At 44.5% G+C, this 19,625-nt stretch overlaps 1 protein-coding gene across 1 annotated transcript in view; it reads right to left on the reverse strand.

Annotated features, from left to right (window-relative positions):
• ADA (adenosine deaminase) overlaps positions 1–19,625 on the reverse strand; it is a 111,406-nt gene that overhangs the window by 27,324 nt on the left and 64,457 nt on the right. The window contains exons 2-5 of the mRNA XM_077252796.1: positions 12,662–12,723; positions 10,826–10,948; positions 5,521–5,664; positions 4,586–4,701 (exon numbers count right to left, since the gene is read on the reverse strand). Of these exons, the coding sequence (XP_077108911.1) occupies positions 4,586–4,701; positions 5,521–5,664; positions 10,826–10,948; positions 12,662–12,723 (445 nt within the window). The remainder of the gene's footprint in view (positions 1–4,585; positions 4,702–5,520; positions 5,665–10,825; positions 10,949–12,661; positions 12,724–19,625) is intronic.

A 19,625-nucleotide genomic window follows, 5' to 3' on the forward strand; every position in this document is an offset into this window, starting at 1 on the left:
GTGGAAAGGCTATGGTCAGGAGGATAATTCTTGGGTGACAGCATCTGATGTTCATGCTCCTGATTTGGTTCGTGCATTTCATAGTGCTCATCCAGATCGCCCTGGTGGTTCTGGTGAGGGTTCGGTGCCCCCTCCTTAAGGGGGGGGTACTGTTGTGAATTCTGTTTGTGGGCTCCCCCGGTGGTGTTTTATGGTAGTGCCACTTATTTGCCTTCTTCTATCCTTGATCACCTGTTGACACCCATTAGGGGAGTTTCCTATTTAAGGCTGCTTGGCTGCTGGTCTGATGCCGGCCAACAATGTATCAGTAGCATTCTGTTGCATTCTCCTGCCTCAAGATCCTGTTCAGCTAAGTTGAATTTTGTTTCTAGTTTATGCTATTTTTGTCCAGCTATTTGCAATGTGACTCTCTGCAGCTGGAAGCTCTCGTGGACTGAAATTGCCACTCCAGTGGCATGAGTTGTCACTGGAGTTTTAAAGTAATTTCAGGATGGTGTTTTTGAGTAGTGTTTTGAAGTTGACCGTGAAGTGACTCTTTCCTGTACTTCTGCTATCTAGTAAGCGGACCTCACTGTGCTAAATCTGCTGTTCATCCTACGTATGTCTTTTCCTCTTGACTCACCGTCAATATCTGTGGGGGGCTGCTATCTCCTTTTGGGGTTCATCTCTGGAGGTAAGGCAGGCCTGTATATTCCTCTGATAGGGGTAGTTAGATCTCCGGCTGGCGCGTGGTGTCTAGGGCATCGTAGGAAACACTCCCCGGCTACTTCCAGTGTCGTGTCAGGTTCAGGTCACGGTCACTTTAGTTCCCATCACCCGAGAGCTAGTCCGTTGTTATTTTGATTTCCCTGCCATTGGGAAAATCATAACACGCGGCCCTGCGTCTGGGGGCGCTCCACATGTATGATTTATGTCACCATTGTGTGCTTGGCTAGTAGGAATGTTGGTTAGGCACCCAAGGGTTAGCCATGGTTGGCCAAGATGTAACGATCATGTGGATTTACAGTTTTCATGGAAGAGAATCTACAGGTTTCACAAGCTCTTCTTATGGGATAGTCATAGTTGCCTTCTCGTGTCCATACAAGTACAGCTTACAATAATGTTCTGGTCTAAGATTGTAGCCTTCATGGGGACAATTCTATCCTCTTACCTACTGGCACAGGCAATCGATTGAAGACATCTTTCCACAGAGAGAAACCTTTTGACTTTGAATATGCATTTTGTTTTTTTGCTGGTCTTCGTTTTTAGCACTAACCTACCACTAGAATTCCCAATCTCATACGTCAAGCTCAACACAGTGCCAGTTTCCATGCACCAGTGTATTGTGTTGTGATATTGAGGTCAACTCTCATACCAATATTGTCTTTAGGAGGCAATTGCTATCTCATAAGGGGCATCATGTGATTCCTGTAGCTGGCTAGTGTGGACTGGGCTACTGACAACATGTCAAACTGGTCCTGGAGGACTAAGTGAATCTTTGTCTGACCAGGAAGGAACACTGTGTACTGCATTGTAGTATGGGATTGTAATAGGATGCAGGTACTGAGAGTGTCACCACGGAACAGATAGACCAACAGTTGAGGGGTTTATTAACAGGAATCAGGTTCTCCTCACAGGGGGGAAGAAGTGGAATATAACTAACAATATAATAGTGCAAAAATATGGGAGTCAAACAGTGTAACAGTAGAAAACGGAATTTCTTGGGAAAAAGAACACTTATCAGTCTGATGAGGACTTGCTTGAAGGTTCGTCTTCTCCAACGTAGGTGCCGAGATACAGCGGCACTTGTCGTCTCTCTGTTGTCCATGGGCTGAGTAGTCTGTAGGAAACCGCTGCCTGGGGTTTCGAGAGTTAATGTGATATACACCGGCTCTGAGTCTTTAACTTTTACCGCACAGCCTATCCCGGGAAAATGATGGTCAGTCTATTAATAAGTCTCTCAACAGGAATCAAGGGCTCTGCACTGGTACCGTGGGTACCAGGGGTCACAGTCTCTGCACGTGCCACTGTCTCCGCATGGGTGTCAAGGCGCCCCTCTCCAGTCACAGCAGAGTCTGCTTTCATGTACTCACAAGATGCAGTCTTTTTGAGCGATCTCCCTGTATTTGTCCTCTGACCAGGAGCTCTTTCTTTCCCGGAGTGCAGCTGCGTCCTGCTCTGACCGCTGCTCACGCTGCTCTGACCCTTGCACGCGCACCTTTCCCGCTCTCAGCCCGGCTTCCTTTCTGCCCCGGTCTCTAAGTCTGCCCCCTGGGGAACCTGTAGCACAGCTCAATGGTTCCAGGCACGGAGCCGAGAAGGTAACCGCCCCCGGACTCTTCTTGTGCTTCACCTCCTTACAGGATATTAGCAGTGGGGGAAGACACTCTGTTACTCTGCAACTGTACTGAACATCATTGTTGTTCCGTTTGTAAAGAAACCAAGATATGAGCCTTGCTGATTACACTGGTCAACAGCATTTTTGGTGCCAAAGATATTTCATCGAATTTAGGGTATTTTTGGGGTGCTGATTCTGAATATGTCATCAGTTTTGCCAGATTGGCTGAAGTTTTTGAGATTTTTGGTATCTTATTTATAGCACTTGTTGGTAAATGGGACGCATCATCTCATTAATTTCTTTGGATTAGTACTTGAACTGAGCAGTTCTCAATATAGTTTTGTGTTAATTAGTGTTCTAAAAGTTTGTTCATAGCTTGATTTTTGCACTAACTTTATGTTGTTGTCTGTTTTCCAGTGAAAAGCATGAACTCATCAAGAAGAAGTTGTCTTAACGATCCAGACTCATTCTGTTACATTTGTGGTGAATACACACTGCCAAAACATAGAAGAAACATAACAGACTTCGTAAAAAAAGTGTATTTTGCCTATTTTGGGGTTATGCTTGGGGACCAAGACAAGTTTTGGGCACCACACATAGTGTGCAAAGCATGTATCGAATTATTACGAAAATGGAGCAAAGGACAAAGAAAAAGCTTCAAATTTGGTGTTCCAATGGTGTGGAGAGAGCCAAAAAATCATCATGATGACTGTTATTTATGGTAAACACAGGTACAGGCACATCTTCACAATGAGGGACAGGCCTTCTTGCAGATTCCATGTTACTCCCATTTTCGTTTCTTATGCTTATTGAATCCTTGCACTTGCACTGCACAGAAATAACAGTCATCATGACTGTTACAAATGTAACAGAATGAGTCTGGATCGTTAAGACAACTTCTTCTTGATGAGTTCATGCTTTTCACTGGAAAACAGACAACAACATAAAGTTAGTGCAAAAATCAAGCTATGAACAAACTTTTAGAACACTAATTAACACAAAACTATATTGAGAACTGCTCAGTTCAAGTACTAATCCAAAGAAAGTGCTATAAATAAGATACCAAAAATCTCAAAAACTTGAGCCAATCTGGCAAAACTGATAGCATATTCAGAATCAGCACCCCGAAAATACCCCAAATTCATTAAAATATTTTGGACACCAGAAAAAAAAATTTTTTTTGTTGACCTGTGTTATCAGATGTTGGAGAATGTTATCAAGAACTCAAGTAAAGCTGTTTTTAAACTTTTTAAAACAGTTGTTGGTCTCCCTGATTCATCGCATGAAGTTAAGGACCCCATTCTATCATAACGCTTGTGGTCTAAAAAGGGGTAAGTAACAAGTCCCAATAAAGCACATGCACACTCAGGGGCACCGTAGCAGAATGTTTAGGAATGTGGAAAGTGATGTCGACCAGATCCCTCCCTTACATATCCATAACTTAGAATGCTAGGGTCTCCGTATAGCACCCCGTAGAGGCTGTGCGAATGGCTTTGTCCCTAAGCTCAATTCTAATAAGTTTTATATTTTATGCAATTAACCGAAAAAATATTCATACCCAGTGAACTTTTCAAAATTTTTTCACATTACACGCACAAGATCTCTGGAAATGGACTTGTAACCTTGAGAATGTTGATATGTTTTAACAATATTGGTTCTCAAGTCCTCAGTTTTCTTTTCCTTGCTCTATTTTCCATGCTTCGTGTGGCGCACACAGGCACACAATACAAAGATTGAGTCAACTTCTCCCCTTTTTATCTGGTTTCAGGTATGATTGTCATATTACCCACACCTGTTACTTGCCACAGGTGAGTTTGAACGAGCATCACATGCTTGAAACAAAGTTGTTTACCCACAACTTTGGAAAGGTAGCAAGAATTTTCATTTTATGGAACAATTTAATTTCACAGATGGTAACACTTTCACCCATAACTATATATATGAACAGATTGAACCATTTTGATGAATTTGGAGCAAAACAAAAAATTTGCAAACACCAAAATATATAAAAAAGCAACTTAAAAAAAATGCAATTTATGAATCAGGCCCTCTATCTTCCTATCACATATAGTTATTTTGTCAACCTATATAGCGTATGTCCTAGGCACTGCGCACTGCCATATGAATCAACGCAGGCTATGCTTTACATAGCACGAACCCAATACTTCATACAGGACAGACAGTGTCCTGCTCATTCACTGTTATCTACAATACAAAATATGCCAGGATAGAAGATAAAAGAGAGCAACGGGGGCTGGAATACATTACTTGGCATGTGCCGCATGCAGCATAGAATAGACCTGGCTTTGATGTTGAAGGCTTTTTCTCCTTCCCGTAATCCTTGATTAACAAGGTTAACTACATCATCCGGTGTGATGTTCCCTCTGTGGAGACAAGAGTGGTACAAGGACATTAACCTGTTATTAATGCAGTCCGGCTAGTGCGTAGCTAATGGAAAAGTCTATGGTAATGGTAGACACTAGGTGGCGCTGTGGATGTTAGTCTTCTCTGCCTCTGTTAGATACAGGGATTTGTATTGTAGACCAATAGTTATATAACTAGGGAAAAAACGTGAATATAGCAGAATAATGCCACCCAGGTACTCTTTCCCTCTGCATGAAGTGATACTCTTATAACATCTTTCAAGGGTGTTTTATAGGTCTGAACTAGACTTACAGGTAGCTCTATAGATGACACTACAGAGACAGTTTTATTCCTTATGATGAGCTAATATTCATATTTAAAGAGAATCTGTCACCCTATTTTGCTATGTAATCCGATGGCACCATAATGTAGGAGCAGAGTTCCTGAATTCTGCGATGTGTCACTTATTGGGCTGTATTTTGCTGTTTTAATACAATCAGTGTTTTATCAGCAGGAGATTGTCACTACATGACAACTGACCTTGTGCCTCCTAGTCCAACCTCATGCCCAGCACTGATTGGCAGCTGTCACTATACAATGTAAAGACTTCCCACCGCAGATGGATCACAAGGAGAACTAATACCCAGAAGCAATGTATGATAGGGAACTATAGGCCGCCAGCTATAATGTCTAAAATTTAAAGGGAATCTGGGAAATTTTAGAAGATGGTGAACATATCATCTCATCATGAATCTTTAGGATATGTCTATAATGCGGTGATGGATGTCTTCCCCATTAGGTGAGGTATGGACCCTGCCATCTAAAAAAACATCACTTACTCCTTCTGTCCCCATGGGATTGGGTCCACTTTGGAATTGGCCATAAGATGAGGGCTGTATCTGACCTCCACATACACTACCCCTTCCTTTGCTTTCATTTCGACAAATTCATAAGCGACCCTCTTAATGGCATCTCTGTCACCTCTACAAGAAGAAACAAATCGATCATTCATCATCACAGTGAAACAACATATTTTAAAGGGATTATACATGGAAAGACAACACACAAGTTGTATCTGCTATTACAGCTTAGTTGCTGTTGATTTGTCCTGCCACCTTGCTCAAACCACTTTATGAAACAGGAGTGTTGGACGAATGGCGTACACCTCTCTGTCTGCCTCGCCACAAATCCTACTCCAGTCCCTGCTGGAGTAAGATCAATGGTGTAGCGAATGCCGCCGCCGCTTGCTCTTTGTCTCAGATGGGTGAAAATGACATGAGAAAGGAAAAGCTGCAAAATTTTAGCAAAGCCTCGATTTTCATCAAAATTATGCGACTTTTCAAAGTATTTGACACCAGAATACTGGCATAAAAGCTTTCATGAATCAGGCTCTATGTGTAGACATACCCAAAGGATGTGTTCACACTCAGTCTTTTTGCTGAGTTTTTAGAGTAAAAACCAAACGGAATCTCTTGAAGTCCCCCTCAAAAATGTAGTTTCTGCTCAGTTCCCCTTCAAAAACTCAGCAAAAAGGCTCAGTGTGAACACACCCTAATGAGGAATGTACTAATTACACAGACATCTACAAACATTCCTAATGAGGCTAATCCAGAGGTCTGGAGAAGTCAGATCGTATTGTGTCATCGTTTGGGGTCTTCCCCTTCTCAAGGGAAATAGCCTATTTTCACATCGCATGATGGAGGCCCAGTCATCAATGATAATCGGCTTGTGATGTAGAATCATGAGCCAAACCTGATGTTCTAAAAAATATATTTTTAATTTCCTGCGTGAGCCAACTAAAATCCAATTTTTCATCATAAAACTTTGGAGTGCTGCCTCCATTTGGTTCATGTAATTTTTATAAATAAAATGATCGATAGTTCATATAGCGTACACCTTACATGTATATCGGGTGTGGGATGCGCATGTATTGAGCACAATCAGGAGTTGCATCACACATACCGGGTGCCAGCTGTGTTATAGAGATAGCACCTGCCTCTTTCAGCAGCCACCAGAGCTACCTGCAATCGCTGCTGTTTTACCACTAAAAGGGAACCTATAAGCAGGTTTCCCAATATGCACTAAAGCCAACCACCCTTAACTCCTCCTGTACCACAGTCCAGCAATGTGTATTTAATCCCCCGACTCCTCCTGCATATCCAAAAAAAACCTTGTATCATTCTCCCAGGCAGTATGCTATTGAACGTGGTCTGGTCTAGTGCGATGGGCATTGTTTTTCTTTGCCTGTCTCCTCCTCTATCCCCACTCTTGTGCCTCCTGCCTCGAATCACGTGAATGATCCATCCTACGTCATCCCTACAGAGCTAGAAATCTCGCACCTGCGCAGTTGAAGCACAGGTCTGTACAGCCACACATTGCTCTACCCTGCTAAGTCCTGTAATGAGCATGTGCTGATACTAGCAGAGCAATCATGCTGGTGTCTGTATAGTGCTGGGGAAATTAATGGCGCTCTATAAGCGAGTTTTAAAAAAAATAAAATATCAAATATGGAAGGCCCCTTTCGCTGTCATACCTGTCACAGGTTGGCCTTCCTAGGAGATCGTTAAATGTTGCAATACTGTGGTGTTGCAGTATATAGTACAAACAATCAAACAAATGCAAGTTCAGTTAAAATATGGAAAAAAATGTAAATTAAATAAGAAAGTTTGGATCGCCACCATTTCTCCATACAAAAATAAAGGGGAAAAAATGTGATATCATCAAGTCCGCAAAGGTCCAATCTATCAAAATATAAAATTATTTAAGTCATGCGGTAAACATCATGTAGGAGAAAAATTAAAATGCCAGAATTGCTGTTTTTTTGTCACCTCACCTCCTCTAAAAAAAAAAAAAAAAAGGGTTCAGTACTCCAGTCATGACTAAGGACTCATAATGGGAAATTCATCAAAGTGTTTCTGCCAGAAAGTTTGCGGAAAACACTGAAAACTTTTGCAACTTAGGCTACTTTCACACACAGCATATTTGCTGCGTATTTTTACGCGCGCGTATTTTGCTGCTGCTTTACCTGCGTTTTTTTACGCAGGCAAAAAACGCAGCTGCTTTCACACACAGCGTTTTTTGCTGCGTTTTTTGCAGCTGCGTTTTTTTCAGCATTGTGTACTGAAAATAAAGTTTGTTTGAAAAAAAAAAAAGGGGAAAAAAAAAAGAGTCATTGAGGTCATTTCCTGTCTTTATGACTCAGAATACAATACACACTGGAGTTAACATCACGTCGATTCTGCCAGCTGCAATGGCCTTGAGCCAAAGACGCCTCAGCAAGCGGAACAGACATCAGCTGGGGTTTACTAACCCCACTGTCACTAACCCCAGGTTACTAGGGCAGGCGTCAGTCTGATTTCAATCCTTTTTTTTCAGGACAAAAACCGCAGCTCTTGGCAGAAAACGCAGGTGCGTTTTTGGTGCGTTTTTGATGCGGTTTTTAGTGCGGTTTTTTATGCAGTTTTCTCTGCAGATTGTCTGTGTTTGACACAAATAAAGCTTTAACTGCAGTGGGGGAAAAAAAAAAGAAATGATGTCATTTCCTTGTCCAACCCTTTTCTTCTTCCATCCTTCATTTTGGGACTAAACACCAAAATGAGTGGACGTGTTTTGAATGACAGCGCTCCGCAGAGTGCTGAGCGTAGGCCAGATCACAGCCCGCGGATCCAGCTCTATCCAGCTATTTAAGTCTACGTTCACATTTGCGGTCTGCGCCGCAGCGTCGGGCGCCGCATGCGTCATGCGCCCCTATATTTAACATGGGGGCGCATGGACATGCGTCGCACTTGCGTTTTGCGCCGCATGCGTCACTGCAGCGCACGCATCCGGCCGCAGAGGACGCAGCAAGTTGCATTTTTGCTGCGTCCAAAATCAATCAAAAAAAGGACGCATGCGGCGCACAACGCAAATGTGAACATAGCCTAAGTGCCACGTATTTAAGTGCCACGTATTTAAGTGCCACGTATTTAAGTGCCACGTATTTAAGTGCCACGTATTTAAGTGCCACGTATTTCAGTGCCACGTGCCACGTATTTCAGTGCCACGTGCCACGTATTTCAGTGCCACGTGCCACGTATTTAAGTGTCACGTGCCACGTATTTAAGTGCCACGTATTTCAGTGCCACGTATTTCAGTGCCACGTATTTCAGTGCCACGTATTTCAGTGCCACGTGCCACGTATTTCAGTGCCACGTGCCACGTATTTAAGTGCCACGTGCCACGTATTTAAGTGCCACGTTTCACGTATTTCAGTGCCACGTATTTCAGTGCCACGTATTTCAGTGCCACATGCCACGTATTTCAGTGCCACGTGCCACGTATTTAAGTGCCACGTATTTAAGTGCCACGTATCACGTATTTCAGTGCCACGTATTTCAGTGCCACGTATCAAAGTGCCACGTGCCACGTATCAAAGTGCCACATGCCACGTATTTCAGTGCCACGTATTTCAGTGCCACGTGCCACGTATTTAAGTGCCACGTATTTAAGTGCCACGTATCACGTATTTCAGTGCCACGTATTTCAGTGCCACGTATTTCAGTGCCACGTGCCACATATTTCAGTGCCACGTATCAAAGTGCCACGTGCCACGTATCAAAGTGCCACATATTTCAGTGCCACGTATCAAAGTGCCACGTGCCACGTATCAAAGTGCCACGTATCAAAGTGCCACGTGCCACGTATTTAAGTGACACGTGCCACGTATCAAAGTGCCACGTGCCACATATTTCAGTGCCACATATTTCAGTGCCACGTATCAAAGTGCCACGTATCAAAGTGACTGAGCGCCGGCCCTAAAGTGAAAGTAGAGCGGTGACGTCACCGCTGTGCTGTTAAGGCCGGAGCTCAGTCAGTGTCAGGAAGCAGAGGCTGGGGGACGCGCAGGTGAGCATGTACTGTTTGTTTTTTTTACTTTTAGGCTGGTAACCAGGGTAAACATCGGGTTACTAAGCGCGGCCCTGCGCTTAGTAACCCGATGTTTACTCTGGTTACCCGGGGGCCTCGGCATCCTTGGTCGCTGGAGAGCGGTCTGTGTGACAGCTCTCCAGCGATCAAACAGCGACGCTGCAGCGATCGGCATCGTTGTCGCTATCGCTGCAGCGTCGCTACACACACACACAGGGGCGGGGGCTTCCCTCTTCCTGTCCGACGTCACGTCCGGTCCTGGGTGTCAACCCCTCCGTACAAAGACGCCGACACCCAGGACAAAGGCGCTGTGTGTGCACGTTAATATGGGGCCCTAGGGGGATACGCAGACACGCCGCTGCGTAAAGAATTGACATGTCAATTCTTTTTACGCCGGCGTGTTTGCAGACAAAAGCGCCGCGTTTTTTTGCGGTGTGTCTGAACGGCAAAGTGAATTTCTCATTCACTTTGCCGGCAGACGAAAATGACATTGCGCATTTTTGAAAAGCGCCCGCAAAATAGCGCTCAAAAATGCGCTATGTCTGAAAGTAGCCTTATGGTGTTTTCAAGCCAGTTTTAAGCAGCTCTGCAAAAATGGTCAGAGCAGGACAAAGCTAGGGTGGGACAGTACGTGGCTATGCCTGCCCGTCAAATTAATCAATAGCCAGAAATGTTACTCCAGTCCCTGACTTAAGTGATATTTCTGGCATGGTGCATGAAGATACTGTACATGCCACTGATGAGATGCGCCAAATTCATTAAATGACATGTGCGGCCCTTATTAAGAACGGGGTACAAAATGCCAGTCTTTTGGAAACCTGTTAGCTGTAAATTACTTTCTGATGGATTTTACAACTATTTCATAACAATATAAAAGCTTTTCATCTGGAGAATCAGAATGCTTTTTCCCATGTGCCCACAAATCTGGTAAAGTCCTGCTTATGGCCGCCATATTGGCTCCTGTTACTGTATCTCATCCCAAGCCCAGTTGGGCCTCCAGGTTGTCTGAGCCTTCACCTTATTAACTTTTCCTGTGTTTTCCTTTATATCAATAACCCCAGAAGATTACACAACAACAAACAAAGAATTCGCCTGAGGACGACTTTTCTTCACTGACTATTGGGATCAGCGTTCATTGCACAATCTGGGAACATCTGGTATATAAATGGCTACACATGGGGGAAGACAAATTAGAAATTGTAATGACAGGAAGCTGGCGGCGGCCTGCTAGTGACTCACGCTATGGCAGGCATGTAATGGTTGAATTTGCCCAGAAATTCTGTCAGACTTAGAGGTTCATCATATGATATGACCTTAAGGAGTCCTTCCACCGTGTCCGCTGGGATTTTGATCTGTCTTCTCCTGCATGGAAGAAAATTACACATTAGTAGAAATATAATAAAAACACAACAACTGTCTACAACAGCTCTATAGTAGGAGAACCCTCACAAACAGCAACTCATAGCTTAGCTCCATACCAAAGATTAATATGGACCTCCATTAAGATGTTGGTTTTGCTACCCTGTACAAAAGAGTTTGGTATTCGTTTTCCCAATCCAAGCCCTTTTAAATTACTTCTGGGCCAATTCCTAACCCCTTTGTTTGCCAAGATATATACTTTCTGTGGAGAGGGAAGTCCTGCACAAGTTCTAGAAAAAAAACTTTTTGATAGTGAGGGTAATCAATGAGCAGAACAGGCAGCCACAAGAGGTGGTGAGTTCTCCTTCAATGGAAGTCTTCAAACAGAGGCTGGACAGACATCTGACTGAGATGGTTTAGTGAATCCTGCATCGAGCAGGGGTTTGGACATGATGACCCCGGAGATCCCTTTCATCTTTATCATTCTATGATTCGATGAGTTCTCACTGTTGAATAAGAAAATAAATGGAAAATCCAGGAACATGTCTCCTCTCCCATCGACGCTATCGTAGTCGCATGGCCTGATTCTGAACTTGAACTACACATGCGCTTGCTCAGCTTCCTCTCCTCTGTGAGTATGACATAAGGAGCTTTTCAAAAATTGGATTAATATCAATAAAATACAGGTAAAATTATGGCATATGCAGGACATCCTAGTCCATTCTTCAGCTCAGTATCAATTTAGTCTACAGGTAAAGAAAGAACAACCTGAGAGAGACTGGGACATGCTGTCTGGCAACCATATAAAACAGCTGTGGCTGTTAATCAGTTTATCAGTAGTAACGCACCAAGTCTCTAATAAGTTGTGAAGCAAAAAGTAAAAATGAAGCTGGAAAGCTGAGAAGGAAATAAGATAGTCCGGCTATTGCATACTTCTACCTGCGAAAAATCATGTTATTATTACAAGACTGTTCTGTGAGGCAAGGAAGGACGGCCCTGTGTAAATTTTCCCTTGATTTAAAATGCATTTCCTTCCCCAATACCCATCATTAAAGGGGCTATCCAAGAGTATTAAATATTTTTCACTATGGGCCCAAAAACTAACAGGCAGATAGTTGCTACTACCTGCCTGTTGTGCCCGGCGCCGTTCTCTGCCTTCAAATAGTGGTCACAGACTGCTCCTCATGGTGGTTCTGCGGCTTCTGCTGACATCATGTTGATGGAGCAGGGGCTTCTCATCCACTCTGCTGTTTATGGGGCGTGACTGCCAACGTGATGCTGATTGACAGCCGGCTCTACATTGCCTAAATGATGGAATTCGGCTGTCAATCAGCATGACGCCAGAAGTCACGTGCCGTCGACATAGCAGCCCGGAAGAAGATCGGCTCTTTTGACATGGAGCAGCTGAATCACCGGCAGGAGCAGTCGGTGACCTCCCTGAGCTGGTGCCGGGTTCAACAGGTAGGTAGTTGCCTTTGTTAGCAACGACCTGCCTTTCTTTATTTTTACTATGGCCTAAAAACTAACAACTGTAACTTGGTTAATAAAGTGTAGAGCATTTTATAGTTGAAATACAGTCTATATTTGTTTTCCATTTCAGTTTCTAAATTATTACTACTTTCAGATTGTATTTTTTAAGGTGGTGGTGTGTGTGGTTGTTCTTTAATACATAAAAATATTAACTATTACCAATATACAGCATGATTAGATTATTACTTTGCAAAATGGATGATTGTCTCTGGTTTGAAGCTTCCATCCAGGTGAACATGAAGCTCAACCTAACGAAAAGGAAAACAGAAAAAAAAAATAACAAACATAAGTCGAAAAGTTCATAAAAAACCAATTGTACAATGGAAATTTCACACAGAGACTCCCTTCCCATAGTTGAAAACACAATACCATTGTGCATTATAAGTCTGGGATCACAATCTTCAAATTGGACCCTCCTCCCCACGATGGATACCTTTTATAGATTTAGACCAATGGGAAATCTGGACTACCTGATGCTAGAACAAACATATTTTGGAGCTTTGCGATTGTTAGTATGGTAATTATATATTATATATACAGTACAGACCAAAAGTTTGGACACACCTTCTCATTTAAAGATTTTTCTGTATTTTCATGACTATGAAAATTGTACATTCACACTGAAGGCATCAAAACTATGAATTAACACATGTGGAATTATATACTTAACAAAAAAGTGTGAAACAACTGAAATTATGTCTTATATTCTAGGTTCTTCTAAGTAGCCACCTTTTGCTTTGATGACTGCTTTGCACACTCTTGGCATTCTCTTGATGAGCTTCAAAAGGTAGTCACCGGGAATGGTTTTCACTTCACAGGTGTGCCCTGTCAGGTTTAATAAGTGGGATTTATTGCCTTATAAATGGGGTTGGGACCATCAGTTGTGTTGTGCAGAAGTCTGGTGGATACACAGCTGATAGTCCTACTGAATAGACTGTTAGAATTTGTATTATGGCAAGAAAAAAGCAGCTAAGTAAAAAAAACGAGTGGCCATCATTACTTTAAGAAATGACGGTCAGTCAGTCTGAAAAATTGGGAAAACTTTGACAGTGTCCCCAAGTGCTGTGGCAAAAACCATCAAGCACTACAAAGAAACTGGCTCACATGTGGACCGCCCCAGGAAAGGAAGATGCAGCGCCCCAGAGTCCTGGTCGTTGCAGTATTGTCGCTCTGCCGCTAAGGGGAGTGATGGTACGTCTGATGGCACTAAAGGAGTTCACCTGACCAGGTATCACAGTCACACATTACACTTCACACTCCGGCCACCAGGGGGAGCAAACGGTTCTATGTATTAGGCCACTCCTCACACTCTGGTAAAACTGGGGGTTGGATAGGAAGTTAGGGAGAAGCTGACTGGGTTTTGTCCAGGCTACATCTAGTGAGAGAAGAGGTTGCTTGGGAAGATTCAGGGGGGTCCCTGTCAGGGGTGGGATCCTGACAGTGGCCTAGCACAGGACAGATCGTTACGGAGCCGTGCCTGCACCTCATTGCGGCGGCATCTTAAGAAAGGACACGAAGAAAAGTATATTGTGGAGAAGTGAGAAACGAGATCACAGCACAAAGGCGATAGAACCAGTAGGAGTCGTGCCCCGAGATCGGCAACATCCTTCTGAGGCGTATAGCCGGCGGCCGGAACGCCGAGGAAGTAATTACTTTGAACTACGGCAGGGCAGTTAACTCTAGGTTGGCTGTCTCACCTTTACACCTAATGAAGACAACGGAGGCAATTGTGGGAGAGGGGCATCTCTAGGGTCCCTATAAAATAACTCCAGGCCTACCCCGTCATACGGGTGCGTCCTATCCATATCATCTGGGGGACGGAGAGAGAGAACAGAAACATACACGACAGTTGTGAGGACTATCCCGTGGTGCTCAGCAGGGAGGTACTACAACACCCAGGCGCTACTAGGAAGGCTACTGATTTCCACCTGCAAAGGGAACCTTGGATGTGCCTTCGGACCGGCCGGTCTCAGCGAGCCCTGTTAGCAGTGCTCTGGATTGCGGATGCCGAAGCCTTCAGTAAAAAGGTAAAGAGACTGCAATCCTGTCCTCGTTATTTACTGCGACCTACACCGTCACCTACATCTTTAATTGGGCGCCCCTTAGCAGGGCCACGGACCGGGTCAGGCCACCGTGACATCCCCAGAACCGAGGGACCCAGTACCGAGTACCCCGCTGTCCTGCGTTTGGGGGCCGCTCCAACTTGGCGTCACGAACAGGATCTACTTAAGCCTGAGGAATCAGGTCATGTGTGCCTTGGAACTGTGACTGAATTCTGCTTGAATCGTGATTTATTGCAAAGACTGTGTATTGCTATTTGCCGCCAAAAATTCCCGCCAAAACCGCCGCCATTACAGCGCAACAAGGAGTGCAAGAGAAGAAGAAGGGCGTGGATTTGTGGGCGTGGACAAACTGAAGAGCGCGAAGAACAATGGCCACCCAGTCTAAGTATTTCTGTACCTTGAGGATGTGTCCGTCAGCAGCCGAGATCCGCCTCCTGATTCTCAATGGAGGGCGGAGAAAAAGAAAGAGAAACCGCCCACGAAGGAGAGAACGGAAAAAGGACCAGGAAGAAGAAAACCACGTGGAGGACGCCATGGCGAGCTGCCCAGGACCAGAGCGTGGGGTCACAGCAGGGTACTCCCCCAGCTACCCGGAGGGGCACCGTAACCAGACCTCCACCGCTGTTACTGATTTCCTGCAGGCCGGAATGGAGGAGTTGATTGACCAGCTCCTGCAGATGCGGGTAACCACCAGGACCGCATACCGGACGACACCTGCGGAGAATTCCTCATCACCACCACCGCTCCCTATATCGCTACAGGAGCCGCTGCCAACACCGTCGCGGACGCCGCCGCCAGCAGAGCCAGCCGACATCGAGGACACTGCTGCGGCAGGTAAGGATGCCGACCCTGCTCCGGTGACTGAGAATCTATTGATAGGCCCCGTCGCAGCGCCACCTGCTGCCCTGACTAAGACTACCTCTGAACCGACGAGTCCCAGCACTACTACTACAGTGTGCATTATCTCTACTACTGAACTTACTACCAAAACTGACATTCGAACCCAGATTATACCTGAAAAACCGATTAGTGACATTGATACCGCATCGGATGAGAAGTCGAACACAGATCTTCCCAGGCCAGGAAGTGTTCGCTACCGAATGATGCCTTGCAACCTACCATGAGAATAAACCTCGGAACCATGAGTATGTAAATAGTTAACTGTTTGCTTTCCTCCTGTTTTGCTGCTTTAAACCCGACCAGGGTTAGTTCTTAAAGGGATCCCTTTGTTGACCCGGGATCCCTATTGTTTTATGTTTTTGCACAAGTTCATCATTGTTCTAAAAGACTGCCGAATCATGGACGGTGAATGATTCACAAACTGTTGTTGTATATGGTTTGCACCTTCTTAAAGGTGCCCTCTACTGGTTTTACAACAAGAAGAGCTTTTTGAAAAGCCTGTTCCTGATTACAGCGCAGAAGTTCTTGCTTTAAACAGACTTGCAACTTGAGAGTTTGCACTACCTCAGAAGAGACTTGGTTTCCCTCTTAAAGGGAATGTCTAATTGTTGCACTTAGCTTAACCCATAACGTGCCTTAAATAGTTAGACCGTAATAATGTTTTACATAGTAGTAGTATGTAGTTAGAAAGATAGTGATAAGAAATAGAAATGTTGATAATGTTATATGAATAAAACTGAAGTTAAAGTGATTAATAGAACTGATGATAGGAAGCCAAGGAAAGATGCAGTAGGCCCGTGGGGGTAGACAAGAGAGTCCGGCATATGAGAAAGAGAACTAGAAAAAAAAAAATGTTGATTTGCACTTTTAGTCTTATAGTATACCTTTAGTGGGTCCAGTATACGCCCTTAAAGGAAAAGTTAAATTATTGTTCCAGAAAAGTTTGCACTTAGTAGATAGTAGATAGTAGATAGTATGCCCGGCTGGGTAATGATAGTTATTTATAGCTAGATATTTAATAAGTGTTATTTAAAATCTTCAACACAATGTAAATATGTTTCTGTTTGTAACGTTCAAGTGTTCTCACCTCCCATAAAGGGAAGCACTGTTAAATTTATTTGTTTACAGCATTCTAAAATTTTGTATGCCTTTTGCTAACATGTATTGTTGTTCTTCTTTTCCCAGTCCGGGAGTACTGGATTCAACGGGGGGGGGGGGGGGGGGGGGGTGCAGCGCCCCAGAATCCTGGTCGTTGCAGTATTGTCGCTCTGCCGCTAAGAGGAGTGATGGTACGTCTGATGGCACTAAAGGAGTTCACCTGACCAGGTATCACAGTCACACATTACACTTCACACTCCGGCCACCAGGGGGAGCAAAAGGTTCTATGTATTAGGCCACTCCTCACACTCTGGTAAAACTGGGGGTTGGATAGGAAGTTAGGGAGAAGCTGACTGGATTTTGCCCAGGTAACATCTAGTGAGAGAAGAGGTTGCTTGGGAAGATTCAGGGGGTCCCTGTCAGGGGTGGGATCCTGACAGTGGCCTAGCACAGGACAGATCGTTACGGAGCCTTGCCTGCACCTCATTGTGACGGCATTTAAAGAAAGGACACGAAGCGAAGTATATTGTGGAGAAGTGAGAAACGAGATCACAGCACAAAGGCCATAGAACCAGAAGGAGTCGTTGTTGTGAATTCCGTTCTGGAGCTCCCTCCTGTGGTTGCTAATGGTATTTTTGTGAGTTCTGCCCTTGGGCTCCCTCTGGTGGTTTCGAGTGGAACTGCTGCTCCGTTAGGTAGCTGTAGCAGCTGCCATCACTGATCGCCTTGCCTGGGTTTGTTATTTAAACCTGCTCTGGGCTTTAGTTCATGCCAGCTGTCAATGTCTTAGGTTGGATTTGGTTCTCTCCTTGGATTTCTCATATGGCCTGTCCTTGTCAGCAAAAGATAAGTTCTGCTAGTTCTTGTTCGTCCATTTGCTTTGGACATTATTGCTTTGCAAATATGTCTCTTTTTGTCCAGCTTGTCACTATGTCATATTCAGGCTAGCTGGAAGCTCTGGGAAGCAGATTTGCCCCTCCACACCGTGAGTCGGTGTGGAGTTCATTTTTGTAAACTCTGCGTGGATTTTTGTAGTTTTTAATACTGACCGCACAGTATCCTTTTCTCTCTGTCTATCAAGTTTAGTATTGGCCTCCTTTGCTGAAAACTGATTTCATTTCTGTGTATGTCATTTCCCTCTCCACTCACAGCCAATATTTGTGGGGGGCTATCTTTCCTTTTGGGGTTTTCTCTGAGGCAAGATAGCTTTCTATTTCCTTCTTTAGGGGTAGTTAATTCTTAGGCTGTGAAGAGGTGTCTAGGGAGAGTCAGGAACATCCCACGGCTATTACTAGTGTTGTTGTTAGGATTAGGGACTGCGGTCAGTAGAGATACCACCTTCTCAGAGCTCGTCCCATGTTGCGTTTTAGCCACCAGGTCATATCGGTGTGGCCTCTTAACCACCAGGTCATAACAGTCGTGCCCCAAGATCGGCAACATCCTTTTGAGGCGCGTAGCCGGCGGCTGGAACGCCGGAGGAAGTAATAGACTCTACGCATTAGTTTGAACTACGGCAGGGCAGTTAACTCTAGGCTGGCTGTCTCACCTTTACACCTAATGAAGACAACGGAGGCAATTGTGGGAGAGGGGCGTCTCTAGGGTCCCTATAAAATAACTCCAGGCCTACCCCGTCATATGGGTGCGTCCTATCCATATCATCTGGGGATGGAGAGAGAGAACAGAAATATACACGACAGTTGTGAGGACTATCCCGTAGTGCTCAGCAGGGAGGTACTACAACACCCAGGCGCTAGTAGGAAGGCTACTGATTTTCACCTGCAAAGGGAACTCTGGATGTGCCTTCGGACCGGCCGGTCTCAGCCAGCCCTGTTAGCAGTGCTCTGGATTGCGGATGCCGAAGCCTTCAGTAAAAAGCTAAAGAGACTGCAATCTTGTGTCCTCATCATTTACTGCGACCTACACCATCACCTACATCTTTAATTGGGCACCCCTTAGCAGGGCCACAAATCGGGTCAGGCCACCGTGACATCCCCAGAACTGAGGGACCCGGTACCAAGTACCCCGCTGTCCTGCGTTTGGGGGCCGCTCCAAAGACCAAGAGTCAAATCTGCTTCTGAGGATAAGTTTATCCGAGTCACCAGCCTCAGAAATCGCAGGTTAACAGCAGCACAGATTAGAGACCAGGTCAATGCCACACAGAGTTCTAGCAGCAGACACATCTCTACAACAACTGTTAAGAGGAGACTTTGTGAAGCAGGCCTTCATGGTAAAATAGCTGCTAGGAAACCACTGCTAAGAACAGGCAACAAGCAGAAGAGACTTGTTTGGGCTAAAGAACACAAGGAATGGACATTAGACCAGTGGAAATCTGTGCTTTGGTCTGATGAGTCCAAATTTGAAATCTTTGGTTCCAACCACCGTGTCTTTGTGCGACGCAGAAAAGGTGAACGGATGGACTCTACATGCCTGGGTCCCACCGTGAAGCATGGAGGAGGAGGTGTGATGGTGTGGGGGTGCTTTGCTTGTGACACTGTTGGGGATTTATTCAAAATTGAAGGCATACTGAACCAGCATGGCTACCACAGCATCTTGCAGCGGCATGCTATTCCATCCGGTTTGCGTTTAGTTGGACCATCATTTATTTTTCAACAGGACAATGACCCCAAAGCATAACCTGCAACACGGCTAATGAAGGAAACAATGACAGACATTGAAAAGCCCAAAAACAAAAGAAAATTACAGGACATTTCGAAGCATTTTCATCAAGACCAGTGACACTAAAGCTGGCAGTACACATTAGATTAAAATGGTTTGACGAACAATTGTTCATTCTGTGATGGCCCCATACACAAGTCAGATTGGCCGATGAGCTCCACTATTCAATGCAGCCAGTACCGATCATGTAGAAAATCCAACAATTAATTAATGCTTCGAGAGATTACGAGAGTTTGTTGATGGGTCACTACATTCTAAGTCGGCCATTTCCATTAACTTTAATTTTATGTGTATGAGCACCTTAAAGGAGTTGTCCCAAGACCAAATTTTAATCAATAGATCTTGGAATAATAATACGTTCCACAATTTGATTTGTTTGAAAAAAAATGTTACTGCGTTGAGATAATTTTGTA

Source organism: Ranitomeya variabilis, chromosome 4, assembly GCF_051348905.1.
Source record: "Ranitomeya variabilis isolate aRanVar5 chromosome 4, aRanVar5.hap1, whole genome shotgun sequence".
Classification (NCBI taxonomy): Eukaryota; Metazoa; Chordata; class Amphibia; order Anura; family Dendrobatidae; genus Ranitomeya; species Ranitomeya variabilis.